At 38.8% G+C, this 23,640-nt stretch overlaps 1 protein-coding gene across 1 annotated transcript in view; it reads left to right on the top strand.

Annotated features, from left to right (window-relative positions):
- The window catches only part of LOC132110366 (serine/threonine-protein kinase 32C-like), a 55,682-nt gene extending 32,042 nt beyond the window's left edge, over positions 1-23,640 (top strand). The window contains exons 3-12 of the mRNA XM_059516914.1: positions 6,273-6,424; positions 13,210-13,383; positions 15,834-15,871; positions 16,097-16,186; positions 17,120-17,223; positions 17,809-17,925; positions 19,210-19,335; positions 19,640-19,768; positions 20,281-20,348; positions 22,704-23,640. Coding sequence (XP_059372897.1) covers positions 6,273-6,424; positions 13,210-13,383; positions 15,834-15,871; positions 16,097-16,186; positions 17,120-17,223; positions 17,809-17,925; positions 19,210-19,335; positions 19,640-19,768; positions 20,281-20,348; positions 22,704-22,893 — 1,188 coding nt within the window. The 3' untranslated portion in view covers positions 22,894-23,640. The remainder of the gene's footprint in view (positions 1-6,272; positions 6,425-13,209; positions 13,384-15,833; positions 15,872-16,096; positions 16,187-17,119; positions 17,224-17,808; positions 17,926-19,209; positions 19,336-19,639; positions 19,769-20,280; positions 20,349-22,703) is intronic.

Genomic DNA, 23,640 nt, shown 5'->3' with positions numbered 1-23,640 from the left:
CAAGAGCCTTGCGAAGTTCAGGATCATCTGCTTCAATTTCTCCCACCTTGCATCCTCTGTCAGGTAATTCCCTTTTCCAAAGAAACTTTGGTCCTGTGAACCAATTCGAGGTCTTAAGTTGCTCTGCTGTCAAACCTCGAGAGGCATGATCTGCTGGATTGTCCTCAGAGGCAACATAAGCCCATTGTTCAGGCTTTGTGCTAGACTTGATTCTCTGTATGCGATTGGCTACGAACACGTGAAATCGTCTGGCCTCATTGTTTATGTAGCTGAGAACAACTGTAGAATCAGTCCAAAAGAACTCCTTTAGAGCTGGGATTTCTAGTTCATTTCGAAGCATGTTGCTGGTTCGAACTGCAACAACCGCTGCTGAGAGTTCCAGTCTCGGAATGGTTGTAACTTTAGTTGGTGAAACTCTTGACTTTCCCATTACCAAACAGCAATGAACGTTGTCAGACTCATTAATTGCTCGCAGGTAAGTACATTCACCATATCCAGAGACACTTGCGTCTGCAAAATGGTGGAGCTCAAATATTTTGGCCTTGCCGAAATTTGAAGGTAAGAAACCTCTCTTGATTTCCATTTCAGCTAAATTTGGTAAGTCTCTAATCCAGGACTCCCACTGAGGTCTTAAGTTCTCTGGAACTTCCTCATCCCAGCCGACCTTCTCTCTGCACATTTGCTGGAGTATTTGTTTCCCCAAAAGAACAAATGGTGCCATGAACCCCAGAGGGTCATACATAGAGGCTACGGTAGAAAGCACACCTCTTCTTGTTAGTGGATTGGGTTTTACTTGTACTCTGAATTTGAATGAATCAGATGTAATGCACCACTCTACTCCAAGAGCTCGCTCCATTTGAGGTAAACTCAAAGCCATATCCAGATCTTTAATTGTGGCACGTTCTTCTTCTGGGATGGTTGCCATCACATTCTCACTGTTAGAAACAAACTTGTGGAGTCTTAACCTGCCAGTAGAACAAAGTTCTCTTGATTCTTTGATAAGCTGGATAGCTTCCTTCTCAGTTTGAACACTTGCCAGACCATCGTCTACATAGAAATTTCTTTGAATGAAGCGTATGGTGTCCTCACTGTATTGACCGTGCCCTTGTTTTGCCAGATGTTTCAGGCCAAAATTGGAACAACCAGGAGACGAAGCAGCTCCAAACAAGTGGACCTTCATTCTGTAGATTGATGGTGTGATTTCCAGGTTGCCATTCTCCCACCACAGAAATCGCAGGTAATCTTGATCCTCCTTTTTCACCTGAAACTGGTGGAACATTCTTTCAATGTCACACATGACTGCGATGGAACCTTTTCGAAAGCGGCATAAGACACCTACCAATGTATTGGTCAGGTCAGGACCTGTAAGCAGATGGTCATTGAGGGATGTGTCCTGAAATTTGGCAGAACAGTCAAACACTACACAGATTTTCCCTGGTTTCTGTGGATGATAAACTCCATGATGTGGAATATACCAAACTGGACTGTTGTCAATTTCTTTCTCACGGACCTTCTCTGCATCGCCACGTGAAATGATGTCATCCATGAATTTTACATAGTCTTCATAGTAACTCTGATCTTTCTTTAATCTCTTTTCAAGACATTTCAGACGATGTACTGCACAAGTCTTGTTATTTGGAAGTTTTGGTTTTTCTTTTTTGAATGGTAATGGCATTTCGAAGTGACCATTGTCCCTTTGTGTGATGTTTTCTCTCAAAATTGACAAGAACTTGAGATCTTCTTGAGAACAGGATCATTTTCTTCAGCTTTTTCTGAGAAGTCGGATTCAAGAACCTTTAATATCTCTGAAGGAGGAATTTCTTTAACTTTTATTCGACTCACATAATGTAATTCAGTTTTGAGATTTACAGAAGATTCCATTTCTGGTATCACTTTCCTTACTACAATGCGATGACTGATTCCAATAGCGTCACCATAGTCTACATAGGGATTCCGATTACCAACAATGCTCCATCCAAGGTCCGTACGCTGTGCATAAGGCTGATGTTCTTGACCAGAAACTACTTCTCTTGGAAGTAGGGCTTGTGAGCAGTTGTACCCAATGAGCAGACCTACTTCACAATCCTGCAAACGTGATATCTCATCTTGAAGGTGCTCTAGATGGGACCAAGCTTTTGCGGTTTCATTTGTTGGTATGTGAGATCTGTTGGCTGGAATAAACTCTCGAGTGTAGACTGATGGCAAAGAGATCCTTTTACCGGAATGAAAGCCTCGGACTTGTAGGTTCTTTATTCTTTGAGAGCTTACCACTGTGGTTTTTGATGCCATAGTAGAGAGCTTCAGCTTAACTTGTTCTTTGCTTGCTTCCAATGCTTCAGCTACTTCACTTAAAATGAATGTTGTGTCGCTTTGAGAATCCAACAGAGCATATACAAGAACTTCTTGTGTTGGTTGAGTTATGGATGAAATCCAGACCGGAATTATTGCTGCTCTTTGTGCGTTAGCTTCATCAAGTATTACTCTATTTGAAGTAACAGCTGTTGTTGTTTCTTTATGTTGTATTGATGTAGGTCTTTCTTGGTACCTTTCTTGTTTTTGGCTTTTCTTTAGTTCGCTCATCGTGCAGACAGGTTGGATGCATCTTTTGGCACATGTCGCAAACACTCCTACTATTACAGTTCTTTGAGAAGTGTCCAGACTTGAGACAACCAAAGCATAGCTTTTCAGCTTGAACAAACTTAATTCTGTCTGAAACTGCTTTGTCCATGAGCTTCCTGCATTTGTGCAAAGTATGCCCAGTCTTCTGGCAGAAAATGCATATTATGACAGACTTTTCATTGGAACACGTGGTCAGTGTTTTTGCTCCAAAGCTTTGACGTTTTGGAAAGTTGTGCTTTTCAACCTCTCCTAGTTTAAGTGCTTGTAGTGACGTGACAGGGTTACAGGCAATTTTCACTTCTCTTGTCAAAAACTTAACAAATTGACTGAAAGTAGGAAACTGATTACTTTCCTCTTCTATTTCGATAACCTTCCGATTCCATCTCACTGTAAGCCAATCCGGTAACTTTGAAAGAATCTTCCTGTTTTCATTACAGTCATTCAAGATTTCTAGTGCTTTGATATGGACCATGGCAGCCTCACAACTACGGAGAAAATCAACAAACTCTCGAAGTTCAAAGCTGTCCCTAGTTCCCATCTTTGGCCATGTCAGGAGCTTGTCTCTGTACGATTTTGCAATTGTAAATGGGTTTCCATATCGCTCTTCTAAAATCTCCCATGCAGCAGTATAGGCAGATTGAGTTCCAAGTAGGAAATATCCATCAAGTGCTTTCTTAGCTTGTCCACTTACATATCTACGTAGATAGTATATCTTCTCCTTGTCTTGGATGTTCTTCTGGTCAATCAGTGTTTCAAATGAGAGTTTCCAGTCATTATATTTCAATGGAGCCCCACTAAATACTGATGGTTCAGGAACTGGAATTCTGTTTGCACTTAAAGCACCTACCAGAACCTTCACAAGCTCTGCTGTACTTTCATTTGAGGAGGTGGTTACCGCTTGTGGAACGGAAGACATTTTCAGGAAGTCCTTTTGATCTTCTTCTATGGCCGTCTCTTGATCATACAATTGCATTCTTGCTCGTGCTGCATTAAGACTTTTTACTACTTCCAAATGTTGAATCTTTCTCCGTTTCTCCTCAAGAGTCTTTTGTAGAGCTACATGTTCTTCTTCCAGTTGAGCTTTCATTTTTGCTTCCTCTTCCTCTCTTTGTGGTCTTCGATTTATATCTTCTGCTTCTCGCTCTAAACGACGCTTCACGATCGCTGCCTCTTGATCACTAATCTTCTTTTTAACTTTTGCTTCTAGGAGCTGAATTTTCAATTGCTCTTTATTTTGTTCTTGTAACACTTTCAGAACAGCTTGGCTTGCAGCAGCATCAGCAGCAGCTTCTTGACGCTTTACAGAAGATCTACTTGAATGTTCTGAGGCACCTTTCAAGATGGAAGCGACAGAACTCGATTTACAGGAACTTGAATTGAAGAGAGAGCCTGCTTCCGGCCAGTCTTGTTCTTCTTCTAGAATCCTTCCATTCAATCGACTTGAGGCTTTAAACACAACAAAATTAGAAATCTCTACACACAGATCCACTCTTCGACTTGTGTCTTGTTCTGGAGTTGTGATTTCGCGGAGTTCATCATAAACTCGTTTGACATCTGCAGAAAGACCTTGAACATTACCAATGAGATCATTAAGCAGGTCATCAGGCAAAGTCTCGGTTGATTGTGATAATGTCCGCTTAGATGATTTAACATGTGCTCTCCATTTGTCATAAATGTTCTTAAACCTTTGTTGAAGTGACTTAATTTTTGCATCTTGCATTTCTCTACCCTTCTCGGTTTGATTTCTGTTTCTTGTACTTCGTCTTAACAGCTGTGCATCTTCTTGGTGTGCTTCAGCACCTTGCACTTGAACTTCTTCAAAATGCTCTTGGGAATTTTCACTCTCCCTAACACTGTCCATTACCTGAATTATGGGCTCACTTGGCTCTGTCATTTTGAATCACTTTAAATTGACTTAAATTTGTAAGTAGAAAATATGCAAAGGTAACAAAATATCTAAATTAACCTTCAAAACTTGCTCAAATGTAAATGTCAATTGAATGTAAATACTCTTAAACTTAAAACTAAAGCAAATGTAATGCTTTTCAAATAACAAAATTGCACAGAAAATTAAAATGTGCAAAAACAACTTATATCAACTTGAATATAACCCTTCAAAACACTTAAAAGTCTTTGATATTCAATGGCAAATAACCTTCTCTTAATTATTCACAAAAACTCTTAAAATGTAAAATATAGAAAGTTCAATGAACCTTTAAATGAGTCTTTAAATAGCAAGCTTCAATGAAATTACTTGAGAAAATAAGTCAAAACATAACTATACACACTACAGTAACATTGCTTTCATTCACAGTTAAATCTTTTAGCAAGCTTTGCAAACATTATTCTTTAGCCACCTTTAAGTGCTCAAGTTCTTTATAGCTCAGACCTTTTAACTTTGTAACTATGTGCGTCTTCTTGCGGCTTTACGTGTCGTGTGTGTGTGTGTGTGCGCGCGCGCGCACGAGTATTTTCAGCTCATCTGTTAATCCTTTGATGACGCTCCCTCCACGCGGTGCACGCGGATACTGCGTGATCGGCTCGCTGCTCGCTCACTCGTGCCGTTGAACAGTCGAGTTTTCACTGTAATTCCCTCCAAAGCATACGCAGACACAAGTGGTTCTCTTGCTACTGGTTTAATTGAAGACTTTCTCCAAATTCACGGTGAAAACTAAACCGTATAGACAACAAAATACAGAAATGATATCAGCTTGACACAAAACGAAAGCATACGCAAAAGCACGTGCAACAGGTGTAATGACATTTTACAGACACAAAATACAGACAAATAAAACACAATACCTCGTTGGCTGCATGCTGCGAGAAAGGGAAATAGTCTTTGAGTCTTCTTTAAGTTCTTTATGCACGTTCAAGTCCTTTGTGACGAGAAATCTTAATCTGAGCATACATGTCTTTGCTTGCTGCTATCTTGCATGAACTACCGGTCTATCTGATGTGAAGTTCGCATCTGCGCATATCCGCATAAACTTGAACCTATCCTTCAAAATAAAGGTACTCAAAATAATAATGAAATAAATTGTATAAATGACAAACCATTTAAATTATAAATTACAAAAGTGATAAATATAGAAAAATAAACAAATTATAGACATTAAGTCAACAATATATTGGCAGCATTTACAAAATCTGTACTTTTGAATGAATCAGTTAAATGAATGATTCGATGGCTCACTTTTGCTCCTAAATGAATCAGTTCTTTTGAACCACTCGCTTGTTTTGTTCCTGAATAAAACAGTTTTTTTGAACAAATTTGTTGGACGGACGAATCATTGACTCGCTGTTTTGCTCCTGAATTAAACAAATAAATATCAATCACTGTAAAATCCCACAGTAAGGAACTGAAAATATCTGTATAGTTACGTGCATGTGCAGTGATATAATATATTAGCAAGTCCATGTGACCGGCCTACTGCCCGACCTTTGACCTTTATCTCTGTCTCACATCTTGATTATTGTTTAATGGGCTTTTAATGCAGATTCTGAGCTCGTGAGGCGCCTCTGACCCGTGACATTCTGTACCGGTCGAAGCAAGCGTGTTATTAATAGGACGTGGGTCTGTGTTGATGTATATGTTCTCGTTTGCGTGGCTTGTGCTGTCTTTCTCATTGTGTGTTCATCTGTGTGTGTTTCAGGTGTGCATCGTGCAGAAGAGGGACACGGAGAAGATGTACGCCATGAAGTACATGAACAAGCAGCAGTGCATCGAGCGGGACGAGGTCCGGAACGTCTTTAGAGAGCTTGAGATCCTTCAGGAGATTGAACATGTGTTTTTAGTAAACCTCTGGTGACTATCCTGTGCTTCCTCCGATTGTCTCGTGTCTTCTGCATGTGCATGATGATGGGACTCGTTTTTCATACAGTTCGTTACATAATTTCTTGATTTCAAGGAAAAGTTCCCCAAAAAATGCTGGAAAAGTGCTGAAAATTTGCTCATCTGAGTTCGTAGAAATGGAATTCATCAGGTTTGTAGAAATGGAGCATTGCTTCAGTGTCTCATCAATGGATGCTCTAAAGTGAATGGGTGCCGTCAGAATGAGAGTCTGATAAAAACATCACAATAATCCACAGCACTCCAGTCCATTAGGGAAAAACATTAAAGTTTAGAGCTGTTTAAATGCTGCTTGATCTGTGCAGATTTCTCTCCTGATTCAGACCAGAACACTTTTTCACTGGAGGAAGTGTTATTATGGATTATAGACTCTATGTGTTTGAGTTAAAATCATCTTAATGCTGGATGTGTTTCATCTTTTGTCTTCTCCAGATGTTCACTGATGGACTGGAGTGCTGTGGATTATTCTGATGTTTTTATCAGACTCTCATTCTGACGGCACCCATTCACTGCAGAGCACCCATTGCTGAGACACTGATGCAATGCTACATTTCTACAAATGTGATGAAAAAACAAACTTATCTCATGATTTTCAGCACATTCATTTTGTGGTGAACTATTGCCTTAAGTAGAATCGATGCAATTACTGAGAAACGCCAGAAAACTGACATCTGCTCGTTTTGCATTAGTGACCTCGGGGGAAAAAGTGAATGAAAAACACACAACATGACGCCTGTAAACAGTGTTAAACTCTCTTAATCTGTTTAATGTGGCAGCTCAACCTGAAACAAGATCATTCCTGTAATCTCACATATTGTCTGACGTCACAGGAACTGAGATTTGTGTAATCAAAGGAGAGAAAGCCAGTATGAGTAATGGATGTTTATCATCATTTATCTGCTCAGGTCATCTTTAAGGCTGTTTCCATAGAAACCCTTTATCACTTCCTGTCCTTCTGTGGCTCTCTGTTTCGCCGTATGACACTCGGTTCATAATTCGATCTTCTGTGCTCGTCACGCAGTGTGTGTGAGGCTAATGCTTTATCTTAGGATAATGTGTGACATCTCATTTTGGAGTGTTACATGAAGATGTGGAGAATGATCTGATTTTTATCGATTACACTTCATCTCTCGTCTCAGTCTCCTTTATTTCCGACCAAACCATCTGTATGTTCACACATCAGGAAAGCACTCGTTTGGTGTGTATTCTTCATTTAGGGCATTTTTTATACGTTGTTTATCTTCGATTATTTTACGATAAGAAAGCAGCTTGTGAAGCCCCAGGAGAAAAACCTCTTCCTGATCAGCCGTCTTCAAAAGCCAAAGCCACACAGAACAACAAACAGAGAAAGAAAGACTGAACACAACGCATCTCGCTCGGTCTCAGTCTCCATCTGTTAAACTACGGCTCTCTCTTTCTGTTCGTGATGGAGGCGCTTCATCAGATCAGCATATGCACAAAGTGTTGTTTATTGCTCAAGCGGCCCATATGTGTGGAAACATCCACCTGTCTGGATCCACAGCTGTGGAGAAATAAAGTTGATCAGACGGCAGGCTGTCGAAGCCAAGCACCTGCCTGATTTTGTTCCTAATCCCTGCCAACCAGAGAGTATGGAAGTCTGTTTCCACTGAATGAATGAAGAATAAAAAAGGGTAATTGGGGGAAATAAAAGGACTTTTTATCCACATTTCAGACTTTTTTTCTTCTCTGAATTGCGTGATATAAACCCCACAAGAAAATCGTGCAATTCTGACTTTATAACACGCCGTTATAGTGACTATATATCCCACAATTCTGACTTTTTGCAAGTGCAAGTTTATATCATGCAATTCTGAGATAAAAAGTCACAACTGCAAGATGTAAACTCTCGACTGAGATGAGAAGTTTCAATTACCTTTTTTTTTCAGTAGTGAAAAATGGGCTTCCATAAGATTTTTACACTCTTTTCCTAATATTTTTTTTCTCCTTTTTAAAAAAATATGTTTACTGAGTGTGAATATGGTAAATGTACAATGCACTTTTTCTAATTTTCAAATTTTTCAACCAAGTGATTACATTCACACATCTTCCTCCAAACTCAGGAACCTTCTGTAAAGTGTAGTGTTAGTCTGGCTGTGTGTGGTCGAGCTAGCACAAGATATTTCCTGGATTCTCTCCATCCTCCCCGTTTGAGGACAGTCTCTGATTCACTCTGTGATGGACGCTTGGGGTGTCTGCTGCTTGTAGTGTGATTTGAGCAATGTTTCTCTGACAGAAGTGGTTCTGTTTCTGAGAAATTGAATTTTGTTGTGTGCTCTGTAAGCACAAACTAGATTTGCTGTAGCTTCCTGGAAGTGTCCAGCATCAGGACTATTACTCTGTGTGTGTGTGTGTGTATCATATCAGGACACAACTCTGTATAATGTCATGGGTATGACACAGGTATTACAAGGAGAGGGTGACTTATGAGGACATAACCCATGACCCCATTTTCCAAAACGCTTATAAATCATACAGAATGAGTTTTTTTGAGAAAGTAAAAATGCATAAAGTTTCCTGTGAGGGTTAGGGTTAGGTGTAGGGTTGGTGTAGGGCCATAGAATATACAGTTTGTACAGAATAAAAACCATTACACCTATGGGATGAACACACTTTACACAAAAACAAACGTGTGTGTGTGTGTGTGTGTGTGTGTGTGTGTGTGTGTGTGTGTGTGTGCGCGCGTGTGCGTGTGTGTGTGTGTGTGTGAAGGTTTGGTGTTCTTGAAGGACAGTAACACTTTGTTGAACGCTGAAGTATGTGGAGTAGGGAAGGACAGTTTGACATTGACAGCTCCATCTCAACACACAGTGTGTATATATATAATTATTTTTTTGAAGGAGAGAGGATTTTCTTTTTCTCTCAGAAGAAGCTTTCATATGTCTCTCCTGAACACACTCTGAGCTTTGAAGAGCCGCGTCTCTGTAAGTCAGAGGCTGGGAAATAAAGAGGGCTTCCTCCTCCTCACAGGAAGCACAGATTCTCCTTAAGTCTTTAAAATGTCACGTCTGCAGAAAGCTGTAATTACTGTATCTTTTACCCGCTCTGAGTCATGAAGCAGCAGGAGCACAGCTCCGTCACATTAACACACACACTGTCTGTCTAACACAACGAACAGCTCCGGAGGGCAGACCTCACATTAACAATCATCTGACTAACGAATCACAAGTCATTGAGATCTCATCAAATCCTCAAATGATCCGAGCTGCACGCTTTATTTCTATTTCAGTTCAAAGTACTTTATTGGAATGGTTGTGTTTATTTTAGTATCACTGAGAAACTATTATATTATATTTCTGAATAAAATACAAAACATTTTATTATTAATATTTTGAATTTAGTTTATTGTTTTAGTAATTTTGTTTGTTTTTGTTACTTTTATTAATTTAAAATGTCTAATTTTTTTATAAATGTTTATTTCAGTTTTAGTTATTTTAGTACATGAATAAAATGTGTTAGCAACTAAATCAAATTTAGTATATTTTTAAATCTTTCAGAAAAAAAAATTATATATATATAGAAAAGAATAGAATAGAATAGAATATATATAGAGAGAAATACAAATATACAGTATATCAAAAACAAATAACAATAAAAATATTAGAATAAGCTCTTTTGAATGTTTAAATAGGCAAGGCTTAAAAACACGTGCAAATAATAAGATTTCGTGACGAGGAGTAGGAGTGGCCAGTCAACTGTCCTGAGCACCTTTTTAGGCAGGCTTCGGCCGATCGGTTGTGACCCTCCCCCCACAACCCCCCTCCACCCACCCCCCCACCCCTCAGAGGTGTGCCTCTATAATCATCACGAACTTTCACCCCACTAGCGACAGCCCTGGACTCCATTGACTTTCATTGTGAACAAAAACATTTCGCAAAATATCAACTTTTGGGTGAGTTACTCCTTCCTTGTCTTCCCTTCTAGTTCAGGTTTTGCTCTAGGCGTTCCTTTGATCTCTTCACGTGGAGACTCTTGATCCTGTCGAGCATCTCTGTTGTAGAGGACGCTCGTCTCCGCTCTGCTGGAACTGTCCTTAACTTCAGAGCTCAGGAAACTTGTGAAGTTCATTCGGGACGTTCCTTATGAAAGCACCTTGTGAAATAAGGCCAGCAGTGAGGCGTTGGCTGCAGGACATTCAGGAGAAATACTCTGAGGAACGAACCGAGCACAGTGTGTGTGTGAGCGTCTCATGAATTGCAGACAAGTCCTCCGTTATATCTGGGACACTGCAATTTTTTTTGAGGAAATGTTGTACTCCCTCTGTTTTCCTCTTCATGTGTTCCTCTCTCTCTCTGCATCCCTCGTCTCATTTGTCATCATGGCCTGATTATTTCAGCCTCTCGGACTCTTTCCAGTCTGCTAACCTTCCTCCTCGCGCTCCTGCTGTGGTGTTGGAGAGAATAAAGGCCGTCGCTCCCTTCGGTCCGGCTCACAACGCCTCCTGTTCTCTTACTGTCATTCTGCAGTTTTAACCCACTTCTCAACTATTGACCTGTAGAAGCTTTATCACCTGTCCCTGTGTAAAACTTAAAGAAACAGTTCAAGCAAAAATGAGAATGTGCTGGAAATGTGCTCATCGTCAGGTCACCTGAGATCAGGATGAGTTTGTTTCTTCATCATGTTTGTAGAAATGTAGCACTGCATCAGTGTCTCATCAATGGATGCTCTGCAGTGAATGGGTGCCGTCAGAATGAGAGTCTGATAAAAACATCACAATAATCCACAGCACTCCAGTCCATCAGTGAACATCTGGAGAAGACAAAAGATGAAACACATCCAGCATTAAGATGATTTAATTGTAATGGACTCCAGAATATAATACTGCAAACATTGGTTTGGATGTGGTTTCTGTTGTTCACAAACCTCATTTGAGTCAGATTTGCTGATCGCTAAAAAAAGAGTTTTGTCTAATAAGAGCCCTACCCTCAAGGAAAACTCTGTAAAAATAGGACACAGTGTTCTGTTAATATGAAGGAATCTGTACTGCTTTTTCACATGTGTTTTACTCATATTTTGAACTAAGCATTACATTGCATTGCATTTTGTCTTAGGAAAGTTGAAGGAAATGTCCATAAACGTAAATATAAAAAACAGATAATGTCCTGGCAGAAAATAAGTGCTACCTTGTTAGATTTTTATTTTCTTACAATATAAAAACACACTCTTTTGTGTGTTTGTGTTTGTTTCAGTTCCAGCAGGTTCTTGAGCTCAAATATTTTAAATAAAAAAATTAATTAATTAATTCAAATGATTAATTAATTCCCCTCATTCCTTCTTTAGCAACACAAAATAAGATTTCTTGAGAAATGTCTTAAATCCTAGTTACCACGGGATGAAGATCCCAGTAGAAACAGAGACATCATTAGCATAGCTGCTGATCCAACGAGAGATGCGTTTTTAATCTAGATTTAAACAGAGAGAGTGTGTCTGAACCCCGAACATTATCAGGAAGGCTATTCCAGAGTTTGGGAGCCACATGTGAGAAATCTCTACCTCCTTTAGTGGTCTTTGCTATCCTAGGAACTACCAAAAGTCCAGCGTTTTGTGATCTTAGGGAGCGTGATGGGTTGTAGCGTGGTAGAAGGCTAGTTAGGTACGCAGGAGCTAAACCATTTAGGGCCTTATAGGTAAGTAATGATAATTTGTAACTGATACGGAACTTAATAGGTAGCCAGTGCAGAGACTGTAAAATTGGGGTAATATGATCATATTTTCTTGACCTGGTAAGGACTCTAGCTGCTGCATTTTGTAATATCTCTGTCTTATCCGAATTTAATAGGAGAAAATGATTGGTCATCCAGTCTTTAACATTTTTAACACACTCTGTTATCTTAGATAATTTAGAAGTTAGTATCATTAGCATAACAGTGGAAACTAATCCCGTATTTTCTAATAATTTTCTTATAATTTTCTAATAATATTACCAAGTATTACATGTATATTGAAAATAGCAGAGGACCTATGACAGATCCTTGTGGCACTCCATATTTCACTGGTGATAAATGGGAACATGGGAAGGTTTTGACTGACATAAATGGTGATTTCTGTGTGAAATGCTCTCTTTAAACTGAGTGATCTGCGGTTCGGACACATTGAAGATCTTCATTATACAGCTCCGGCGGCTCCTGATATCCTCAAGCATCCATCATCTCTCCACTGACCCTGTGATCTTTAATATGAGCCGTCTGAGTGAATATGATGCTGTCTATGTCAGACTGAATGAAGAGCGGTGAGATCCATAATAGATGCGGAGATGATTGGCTCTCAGACCTGCGGCCTCTTTCAGACAGGAAATGAGCTCTGGAGTGCTCTGATTGGAGAGTCACACACACACACACACTGCTCAGAGAGTTCTCGAAGCATCTCATGAGTATATAATGAGAACGAGGGACTCACACATATTCAGTGTGAAATTGAAACTTCTTTCCTGTGATCAGCATCGTGATAGTAGCACTGAACATTTATTAAAACAGCATTTGTGCGTGAACTTCAGCGCATGACGGACGTTCTGCATACAGATGATTGACAGCTGATATAAACAGTGAAAACACTTTAATTAAAATATCCAGATCATCTCTAGAACTTAAATTGTGACGAAGCCACCATCACACACACACACACACACTCCAGTTCAGCAGGAGAGGGATTTGGATGTTAGATGTGAGCTGTGTGATGTCACTTCCTGTTTGTTGTGACCTCTGACCTGTGACCCTGTGCTCCAGGTACTCGTTCCAGGATGAGGAGGACATGTTCATGGTGGTGGATCTGCTGTTAGGAGGAGATCTGCGCTATCATCTGCAGCAGAACGTACAGTTCTCAGAGGACGCTGTCAAACTCTACCTGTGTGAGATGACGCTGGCGCTCGACTACCTGCAGAGCCAGCACATCATACACAGGTGTGTGTTAGCATTAACAACATCAGCAGCACTCTAGCAAGTGTGTTTTCACTCGGTTTAACTCTATTATAACACACATTCGACTCACAGGTCGCTTTCTTTCACTCTAGACTTTAGCCAGTACACATGCATATTTAACTTAGACATGAATGAAAATGAGCTTTTATCTTTTATCCAGAGCAACTTTGCTAAATGCATTCAAGCGATACATCTTTTCAGTAAGTAACTACTTATCAGCAACTGTTTATACACTGTTTTCACATTCTACATTAAAATATCTTCAGAATGATGTATGTTTGTTTGAATCAGATGAAAAATGACTGAGCTACACCTGTTTGAAGTCGATGGAGTCAGAAAAGTGAAGTTTTCTGAAGGTTGCAAAGCAAAATCACCTTGCAACATTATCTTTCCCCCCACTTGTTTTCTTCATAATCATTACTAGATTAATAATAGCTATTTTTACCTGACAAATAAATATACTTTTAGATGTTTAATTACTATTTGTAGCATTGGGATTGCTACACAAGGGCTTAATTAACTTAACTGTTTTTTTGTAAAAACCTCAAATTGCTGTTGCTATTTAAGATTTGAGTGTCTACATATTCAGTTTTATATTATTTTGAGTGTGATTGGGGGGGGGGGGGGGTATCAGCCCCATCTGCTGTTTGAGCTACATTTTCATTCATGTCTAATTAAATATGCTGGTTGTTTTATAATCATTTGAAAATATTGTTTTTATTTTACATTTAATTTAGTTTTAATTAGATTTTTTTTTATAATTTTGTCATGCTTTTTTCTTTTTTTTTTACACAATACTTTTATATTTAATGAAATTTAATTTTTGTTTTAATTATTTAGTTGCTATTATTTCAAAATCATTTTAAGTTATACTTTATTTAATATGTTGTGTTTTTGTGAGTAGAGTTTTTATTCATTTTTAATTTCAGTTTTAGTTTATTTAGTTATGTTAGTTCATCTAATAAAATATATATATATATATAGTATAATTTTAGTTATTTTTTATTTTTTAATATTTACATATTAAATGTTTATTTTAGAATTATTATTAGTTTTAGATTTTATTTAATTCAAGTAACCAGTTTATACTGGACAGCTGGAGAAATGAGTTCAATGTAACTAAACATCCTTGTGAAGACTTCCTCAATGGTAAAATAATTATTAGTCTTATTTAGTATTAGTATTATTAGTAATATATAGAAAGAGGTGCGCGCGTGTGTGTGTGTGTGTGTACTGTCTGCTCACAGGGATTTGTTGTGTAATTGCGTGTTTAGTTCTGCAGGGCTCCTCAGGGAGACGAGGATCCTTTTCCAAATAAAATGTGTGGTTGTCTTGTTTTGGACCCTGTCACAAATGCACCAGAACAGAACTGACAGTGAACGCAGTGGACTGAATCTCTCTCTGGTTTTGATAGCTGTGTGTGTGTGTGTGTGTGTGTGTGTGTATTAGTCAGTCAAATAGTTTTCTCTGCGGTGGAGGTAGCTGTATGTTTCTGAAGGAGTGTTTCCTGTCTGTAGTATTATTTAGTTGCGCTATGTTGGGCAGAAGTGTCTCCTAGCAACAGTGTGCCGTGTCACGCTGTCACCGAGGTAAAATTAGTCCAAGTGGAGGATTCCTGAAATCGGGAGAGCATCTGAAAACATCTGACAGACACTGATAGTTCAGAGCTCATCCTGCAGGGATACTAGTGTTTGTGCTCCAGATATCAGTGATTCCTCAGATCCGTGTCTTCAGGGGGGCTGTTGGTTTAAGATGAACACCTAGCAGCAATCCATAACACCACACAAACACCCTAGCAATGACACAGACTAACATAGCAATCCCACAGCAACACACTAAAACAGAAACCTAGCAACATGGCAAACTGGCACTGATGCACAGCACTCACAATTGATTCAGAGAGATACAAATCAGCAATAATGAGTCTGAAAGTGTCTCTGAATGATGGAGTTTCCTCTTGAAACATGCAGTAGATGGAGATGTCTTGAAGAATGTGATGTGTTGTAATCATGTTACTGCTCTGTGTGTGTGTGTGTGTGTGTGTGTGTGTGTGTGTGTCAGTCACAGCTCTGTGTGAATTAATCCCATCATGCTCTCAGCATCATCATGACAGCAGGGGAGCGGCTTGCTGTTAATTAGCTGCGAGGGAATCAGAACGCAGCTTTAGCTGGACGGAGTTTTGTTCTTAAATAGTGTGTGTGTGTGTGTGTGTGTGTGTGTGTGTAATTAGTCAGTGAGTGTGTTGAAAGTGTGAGTGCCTCCTGAGAACTGAACATTCACACAAAAGAAGGCCACAGAAGCTTTCAAAACATGACGATCTCACACAAGGATGCAAGATGTGGTCAGCGCCAGAGAGGACTTGACGTGTAAATAAAGTCGAGCTGTTGATGTCATATGAACTGAGGTGATGATGTCATGATCTCTCCACACAGGGACATCAAACCGGACAACATCCTCCTGGACGAGCAAGGTGAGATGCGTACATGTGTGTGTGAAGGAGACGAGTGTGTGACACGAGAGACACGCAGTTCCACTAAACATCCATGTCACTGTGTCCTGTTCTCTTCAGTCTATTTGTGATTTTTTAGAAAGAGGGCATTATCGGCCTGTATTGCTCTTGTAGTTCTCACATCAATGTGTTTGAGCTTCAGCTCCACTTCTTGTCTGGTTGTCACTCGACTCTGTCGTTCTTCAGGTCACGCGCATTTAACAGACTTTAACATCGCTACCATAATCAAGGACGGCGAACGAGCCACGGCGTTAGCGGGTACAAAGCCTTACATGGGTAAGATCTACATCACAGATCCAGAACTCATTATGATAAACTCTACACTCATTTTCCACTGATTTCTTGTTAGATTTTTTATACAGCCATTTACAGACCGACACTACTATTATTTATTATATTTTATTGTTTTATCAACTGTCAATTGTCAAACAACTGTCCTGCATCCACTAGAATGCCTCATTATGACTTAAAATGATTTAAAATAAGACAGCATTAAAAAGTTTTTCAGTTGGTCCTTAAGAAGTTTTAAATTCTTAAATTTAGTTGTATACAATTTAAGGCCAAAAAAAGTTGTAAATATGGTCTTGTAGAGGTCTTGGAGAATGATTGAACAGAGAATGAATTTGCATTTTCAAGAAACAGCCCGTCTGCTGTTTTTGTTTAGACCAATGCAGAATTAATCAACCCATATTTCACACAACAAACACGCAGTTGTAAATGTGAACTGGTGGCTCGATAAGAAGCTAATATTCCTTCTAAAAATAAAAAAAAATCAGATTTTCAAAATTCAAAATTCATTTCTTAAACCGTTTAAAGGCTGTTTATTATTTTATTTTAAAAAATTGTGTGTGTGCATGTGTGTGTGTGTGTGTGAACCTGTTTTTGAACTCTAAATCATGTTTTTGCAGTCGATTTAAGCTATGTTAAAAAGAGCAGAAACCCTGAAGAAAATTCAGCTCCTAAAACTTCTGGAAACAGAAATTGAATGCACAGAAATTAAGAGTGTTCTGGATAGTTGAAGGCCTTGGGGTCAATAAGTCTGAGAACCACTGATCTAACGTTAAACTAAAACATTAAACTCAGTCTTGTCTTGAGTGGCAGTTCTTGGTCAGAATTACTGGACCAGACTTTATCTGGTTGACCTTAGTCTGACTGCACAGATTACATCCCATAATAATCATGGTCTGAACGCTTGTTTTCTCCCGACAGCTCCAGAGATCTTCCAGTCGTTCATGAGCGGGGGAACCGGTTATGCCTTTGAGGTGGACTGGTGGTCACTGGGCGTGACGATCTTTGAGGTTCTGCGAAGCTGGGTACGAGTTTTGTTGTTGTTTTTTGCTTATTTATTGTTGGCAGATGACAGCGTAATGTATGTCCAGAACTGCGATTGCCAGAAGCACGATCATAGAGTGCAATGCTGGCATTGATTTCTATGATCTACTGATGCTTAACGATGGTTTTGGGGAACACCGCTCAGAATGAGGAGCCTGAGTATTGAGTCTCCAGCAGGGGATGCTGATGAGCTGGTGCTAGCTTAACTTAGCTTTGCTGGTTTACAATCAGAACTCTTTCAGATGTGTAATAGTGCCCCCTACTGTATAACAGTGAAAACACAGACACAGACAATTCTGTCAATGGCAGTGAGAGAGTTAATTGGTGTTCTAATTACAACAAGAAAACTGTAAAGTTCTTAGTATAGAATATTAAGTAACGTTATATCTTAGGTGAAGATAAACTTAGTAAAACGCCGTAAGACACCTTTAAATAGTTACAATCATGAACAGAAAACGTTTCGTGTTTTATAAACATTTCAAAACAATGTTCCCACAATGTTTTTATGATGTCAATTTGTTACCTGGGAAGACCTGAACATATTTCTGTGTCTGTCTGTCTGTCAGAGGCCGTACGACATCCACGCCAGTAACTCGGTGGAGTCTCTGCTGCAGTTGTTCAGTACGGTCAGTGTGCAGTACAGCTCCTCCTGGAACAAAGACCTGGTCTCGCTGCTCAGGAAGGTGAGCTGGACAGACCCTCACTAACCCCTTACAAAGTGTTTGCTATGGTGTTTTGGGTATTTGGGTTTGGGAGAAACTGCATTGAAAAGGATGAAATGGACAGAAGATGTAGAGATAGAGAAATGAAAATAGACTGGAATGCAGATGGAGTCAGAATAAATAAAGAGGGAATAAAACACTGTAATGATGCAGGGGAGAATACAGTTGTGATGAGCGAGAGAAATGATAATGAGCTGGAGAGATAATAAAATAAGATGAATGAAGAAAATGCTGGAGAGAGAGAAGAAATAATATGAGAGAAGGATGGATGTCAGTGAAGAACAGAGGAGCAACGTGAGACATTAAAGTCATTGATTAGATATGGAGAGATTATACTGTTTGCATGAATCAGATGAACAGATTGACCCACAGGAAGTGTGCTGCTTCCAACTTCCTCTTTCGGCTCAGCACTTCTCTGTTATATTTCATTTAAGAACTCAGATGTTTCTTAATAGACATATAGACACAAATGAGTCAATCTGATTCATCGCTTAAATCAAAAGCATGTTCATCAGTTATGAAATCAAACTGTAAATCTAAAAAAAATCTTAAATCTTAGAAAAAATATTAAATGTGTGACGAATTGCTTATGGTCCTCTATTGTAACTAAGTGGCTGTGGATGAAAGTGCCTGCAAAATGCCTAACTGTAAATCAAAGTCTCAAACAGACTGTGAAAAGAGGACGTGTCCCTGCTGATAAAAATAAGTTGTAAGAATGTTTTGCTAACGTTCCATTTAAGTTATAAAACGTTATTTCTGAGTGTTCTCAATGTCCAGTGTTTTAGATGTTTTAAAAGCTTTTTTTGTTCATCTGAACGTTAATGGAACATTCCATTTGATCATTTCGCAAATATTCTTGGAATGTTACTTTTGAATGTTCTCTAAACATTCAGAAACTTGTAACATTCAAAAAATGTCCAACTACAATATCTCAGCAACAAAATGTTCCATGAGTGATGTGTAATAATGTTTTTGTGCTAATGCTTTAAGAACATTATTAAACGAACATGAAGATTTTATTAACATTACTGGAAGAACATTTGTTCATAATTTTGAGAGAACCTTGCCAAGTTCTGAGAACGTTCTCTAATGAGTTCATTTTGCTCCTTATATCCCGGTTTACGCAGGAATATGTCACATTACAGTAGTTGAGTGTGGTGTGAATGCTTCTTTGAATACGCGTACACACTGATGTTTGTGTGTGTGTGTGAGTGAGAAGTGTGGTTGTGTTTTGTGTTTCTGTAGTTATTGACGGTAAACCCAGAGCATCGCTTCTCTAGTCTGGCTCAAATGCAGACAGCACCCTACCTCTCCGATGTCAACTGGGACGACGTTTATGAGAAGAAGATGGAGCCCGGCTTTGTTCCCAATGTGAGATTGAGTTCTCTCTCTCTCTCTCACACACACACACACACACACACACACACCAGATGTGTTCAAATCAGAACACTTTTTCACTGGATTATGAACTATGGTATTTTAGTTAAAAACGTCTTATTGCTGGATTTGTTTCAGCTTTTGTAAATCCAATATAGTAAAACAATATTTCTGGGCAGTAAATGTTCCTTTTTGGACCCTCTTCACACATTCAGACACACATGATGAACAGAAGAAACGGTCAGATTGTGCTTTTGTTCAGTATCTGCTTTCACTCGTTTCTGTTCTTCTCAAACAGAAGGGTCGCCTGCACTGCGATCCCACCTTTGAACTGGAGGAGATGATTCTGGAGTCCCGTCCCCTTCATAAGAAGAAGAAGCGACTGGCAAAAAACAGATCGAGAGACAACAGCAAAGATTCTCAGTCTGTGGGTGAAACTGACCCACACACACACACACACACACACACACAGGTTTCAGAAATTACATTTCACTCTTACAGTTGTGTGACATTTGTGAGTAATCCCTGAGCTTGGCGTCTCGGGCGACGGCCTGAAGACCTAAAGGCCGACACATTGATTGTGTTTATCCCTCAGGCTTTATTATATTGAGCCTGACTGACGTCTGCAGTCCTCCACACACACCATCCTCTCAGCAGACGCCATGCTCCTGATATTTTCCGTGTGTTTGGGTGATTACAAAGCGTGTTTTTAATCAGATCAGCGTGAATCAGCTGGAGAGGCCTGAAGACGAGCGCCTGTGGTCTGTAGATGCAGGAAGTGCAGGCATTATTACCTGGATGATTAAATTAGGAAGCTCTCAGTGCTGGAGCTCCTCCTGATGTACGGTGTGCTCCAGCAGGATTCTCAACTCAAGCAGCTGTAAGAGGTTACTGCCGTCTAGAGCTGATTAACCAGTCCTTTCTTTGTTTTTCTCTCAGGAGAACGACTATCTTCAGGAGTGCCTTGAAGTCGTCCAGCAAGAGTTCATGATTTTCAACCGTGAAAAGTGAGACTAGAAACACTAGAGTTTTGTTTTAGTTTTCATCAGCCGAACTCCTCTGAGTTCACCCTGAGATTTCAATAATTTAACACATGCACCATGACTTTCCGGTGAACACACAAACTATTTTATCTTTTTAGCATGCATTTTAATTTATTAAAAATATATTCATTTTAATTTCACATTTATGATTTAATTCATTGCTAGGTTTTCATTCTTAGACCTATTTTGGAGATTAAATTGTATTCAGAAAAAAATGTATTTCCTCCTTTTGGGGGAATCTTTATTTGTAAAACTGTATAAACGTAAAAATAAATATTAGCATTATTAAAATGATAATATTGTTAGGTTATAATATTTATAACTAGCTGCATATAATAGGGTTTCTGCAGGTCTCAAAAAGTTCTTTATTTGTCTTTAAAAGCTCTTAAATCAGAGCAGAAAGTCTCAAATTCATAATTTCATGGCATTAAATGTTGCACACACTACAAACATGTTATATCTCAGTATTTCTCCTCTTATTTTCCAGAACAGATATCTAAACATCCTTAAATGAAATGAGTTTATGATTAAAGATATAAATATCTGTCATTGAGAAATGAAAACTTGTTTTACTTTTGAATTAAGAGCCCATTTCTTCATTTTGATCAATTCCACAGAAAACAAGACTTCTGTCAATCTGTAGACATTTGAGCTGGAAAACAAGACAAAATACAGATTAATTGCAGTGCATTTTAGCATTTTAGAGCAGAACTATTTAAGCCTTGGGCAATGTTTTTTCTTTTTGAAAATTAATTAAAAAAAGAATGGTTTGAAGTTGTATTTTTAATCTTTGAAGTGTTTCTAATTCAACTCATTTTTCCTCATTTTGACATTTACATTTAGAGCACATGTTGATCTATTGTGTTTCCTTCAATTCTTTTCTTTCTTGCTCTTAAAAAGGTCTTCGTAAAGTCTTAAATTGACCTTCAATTTTACCTTTATTACCTTTATCTTCATATCTGCCACATAATTCATGAATCTGTTAAGTCAGAAAGATCATATTAACATGAACACCACCATAAAGCCAAGACAAAACATTTTACATTTTAAATGCAAAGTCTGTATTAATGGTATTTTTTGTATTCAATCTATGTCGCATGTACAAAATGCAAAAGTGTTTTAAAATTATTATAGAATATATATAATTCAATTTACAGCACCTACATATATTGAATAAAATCCCCCCCAAAAAACACACCCCATGCACACTTTTTATTCATAATTTTATAGATTTAAAAAATCTACAAAATGCATCACAATCTTGTTCTGACCAAGTGATTTGAACGCACCATGTGTGTACAAACTGTTTATTTTAGGGCACCGCCAATAGAATCATCATATATACATGATTACAGTTTAAAGGGAAAAAATGCTAAATTACCCAAGATACTGTGTCTTTTAAATATACTTAAAGGGTTAGTTCACCCAAAAATGAAAATCAGCCCATGATTTACTCACCCTCAAGCCATCCTATGTGTGTATGACTTTCTTCTTTCAGACGAATCCAATCGGAGTCCTGGCTCTTCCAAGGTTTATAATGGCAGTGAATGGGTGTTTCTGTTCAACAGTCCAAAAGAAGTCCAATAAAGCGCATCCATCCATCATAAAAAAGTATCCAGTCTTTAGCTGGTCCAAATAACTATTGTTAACATTATGATTAATACACTAAATCCAGCTGAAACAAGATTTTTGTTTGTTTGTTTGTTTAAAAAAAAAATCAGAACTGTGAGGTTTCTGAGAAAAAAAGTCCAAATTGCAAGATGAAACCTTAGAATTTATGAGACAAAAAGAGTCAGAATTGCGAGATGTAAACTCAGAAAAAACACAATCGCTATATATTTTCAAAACACTCATTGACGTTTGCATAAAGCCAAGCATTTTTTGGGATGCTCTCGTTGCTTGTGCATGATGCAAGTTCATATTTACGAGTTGAGAAGGCCTATATGCGACTTCAGATGCTTTCAAATCACTTTTGTTTGGAGCAAGATGCATGGCAAAATACCTGAACAAGATTTTTTAACTCCATAACATTTTGTTTCATTGTGCAGTACTGTGTTTTTTGCACCATGCAACTTGGTTTTACAGTAAATAAAAATAGAATTAACTGTCGATACAGACTTTGCATTTGACATTTTTTCTAAATCTGGGCTTGTAGAGTTTCCTATTTATTGATACAAATTTACAGTGATGTTTGTGTGTTCAACTCCTGAAATCAATCATTCTGTCATCACTTGAATGCATAATTTCACTGACCATCCGTCTCTCAGTTCAAACTTGACTTCCTGAAGATCTCTTGCTTGTTCCTGTGCTGTGGTTCAGGTCGAAGCGTCGGCAGGAGGAGGGCTGTATGGGAGCAGATGGAGACGCCGATCCAGACGGAGATGGAGACGGAGATGAGGCCGAGGGAGGAACGGAGGACGAAGAGACGGAGGCCGAACCCGAGGCCGAACCAGAGGCCTCCAAACTGAGCATGTGTGGCTCGGTCTGCTCATCTCCAGGAAGCTGCTAGCGCCCCCTGCTGTCTCGGAGCTGCTCACCGCGCCTTTAAAAGCCCTCGTGATCCGAGCCGTGAGTGAGCCGCATGGCTTCTTTCGTCTCTGTCGCTCCTAGAGTAAGTTTGAACTTCTATGCAACGTAACTCTTCAGCATGATGTAAAATAGAGATTTTAGAGGCAATTGTAAGACTGTTCGCTTGAGTATGACGACGCCACATGAAACACGCCAGACGATGGAGATCTTCATGATGAATCCACACGCATCAAGCTCCTTGATGAGCAACTGATAACTGACTTAATTGTGTTTGTATGTTTACATGTGTGACTTCTTATGGATCATGGAAGCATCTGGTGCCTCTTGAATTCAGGACAGAGTTTCCTGCTTTCATGTGCTGCTAGAAGTCAAATTGCAGGACTAATATTTGTTATTAAAAAAATATGATCTTAAACACTTTTCAAAGCCGCCTAAGTATTAGAAATGAAGCAGATGTTGTTCTTCCTCTAAAAAGTATTTAATGGACTGTTTACGGAGTATTTATTTTTGTGTGTTGTTTTCCAATACAAATGTCAGACGATTCGTAAATCGAGATAAATTTGGAGAAGCAAAAAGATATCATCAGATATGAAGTCTTCTTTTCTGTAAAATGGTTCAAGATTAAGTTGTGGGTGTTGCCGAGTCGTTTGAGACGTTTGACTTCCTCCAGCACTTTAAAGCAGAAAATCCTCTGTCGAATCAGATCTAGAGAGTCGTTTGTTTTGTT

This window comes from Carassius carassius, chromosome 30 (genome assembly GCF_963082965.1).
Source record: "Carassius carassius chromosome 30, fCarCar2.1, whole genome shotgun sequence".
NCBI classification, from domain to species: Eukaryota; Metazoa; Chordata; class Actinopteri; order Cypriniformes; family Cyprinidae; genus Carassius; species Carassius carassius.
Note: the sequence above shows the minus strand (reverse complement) of the source record. Positions and strands in the feature narration are given on the sequence as shown.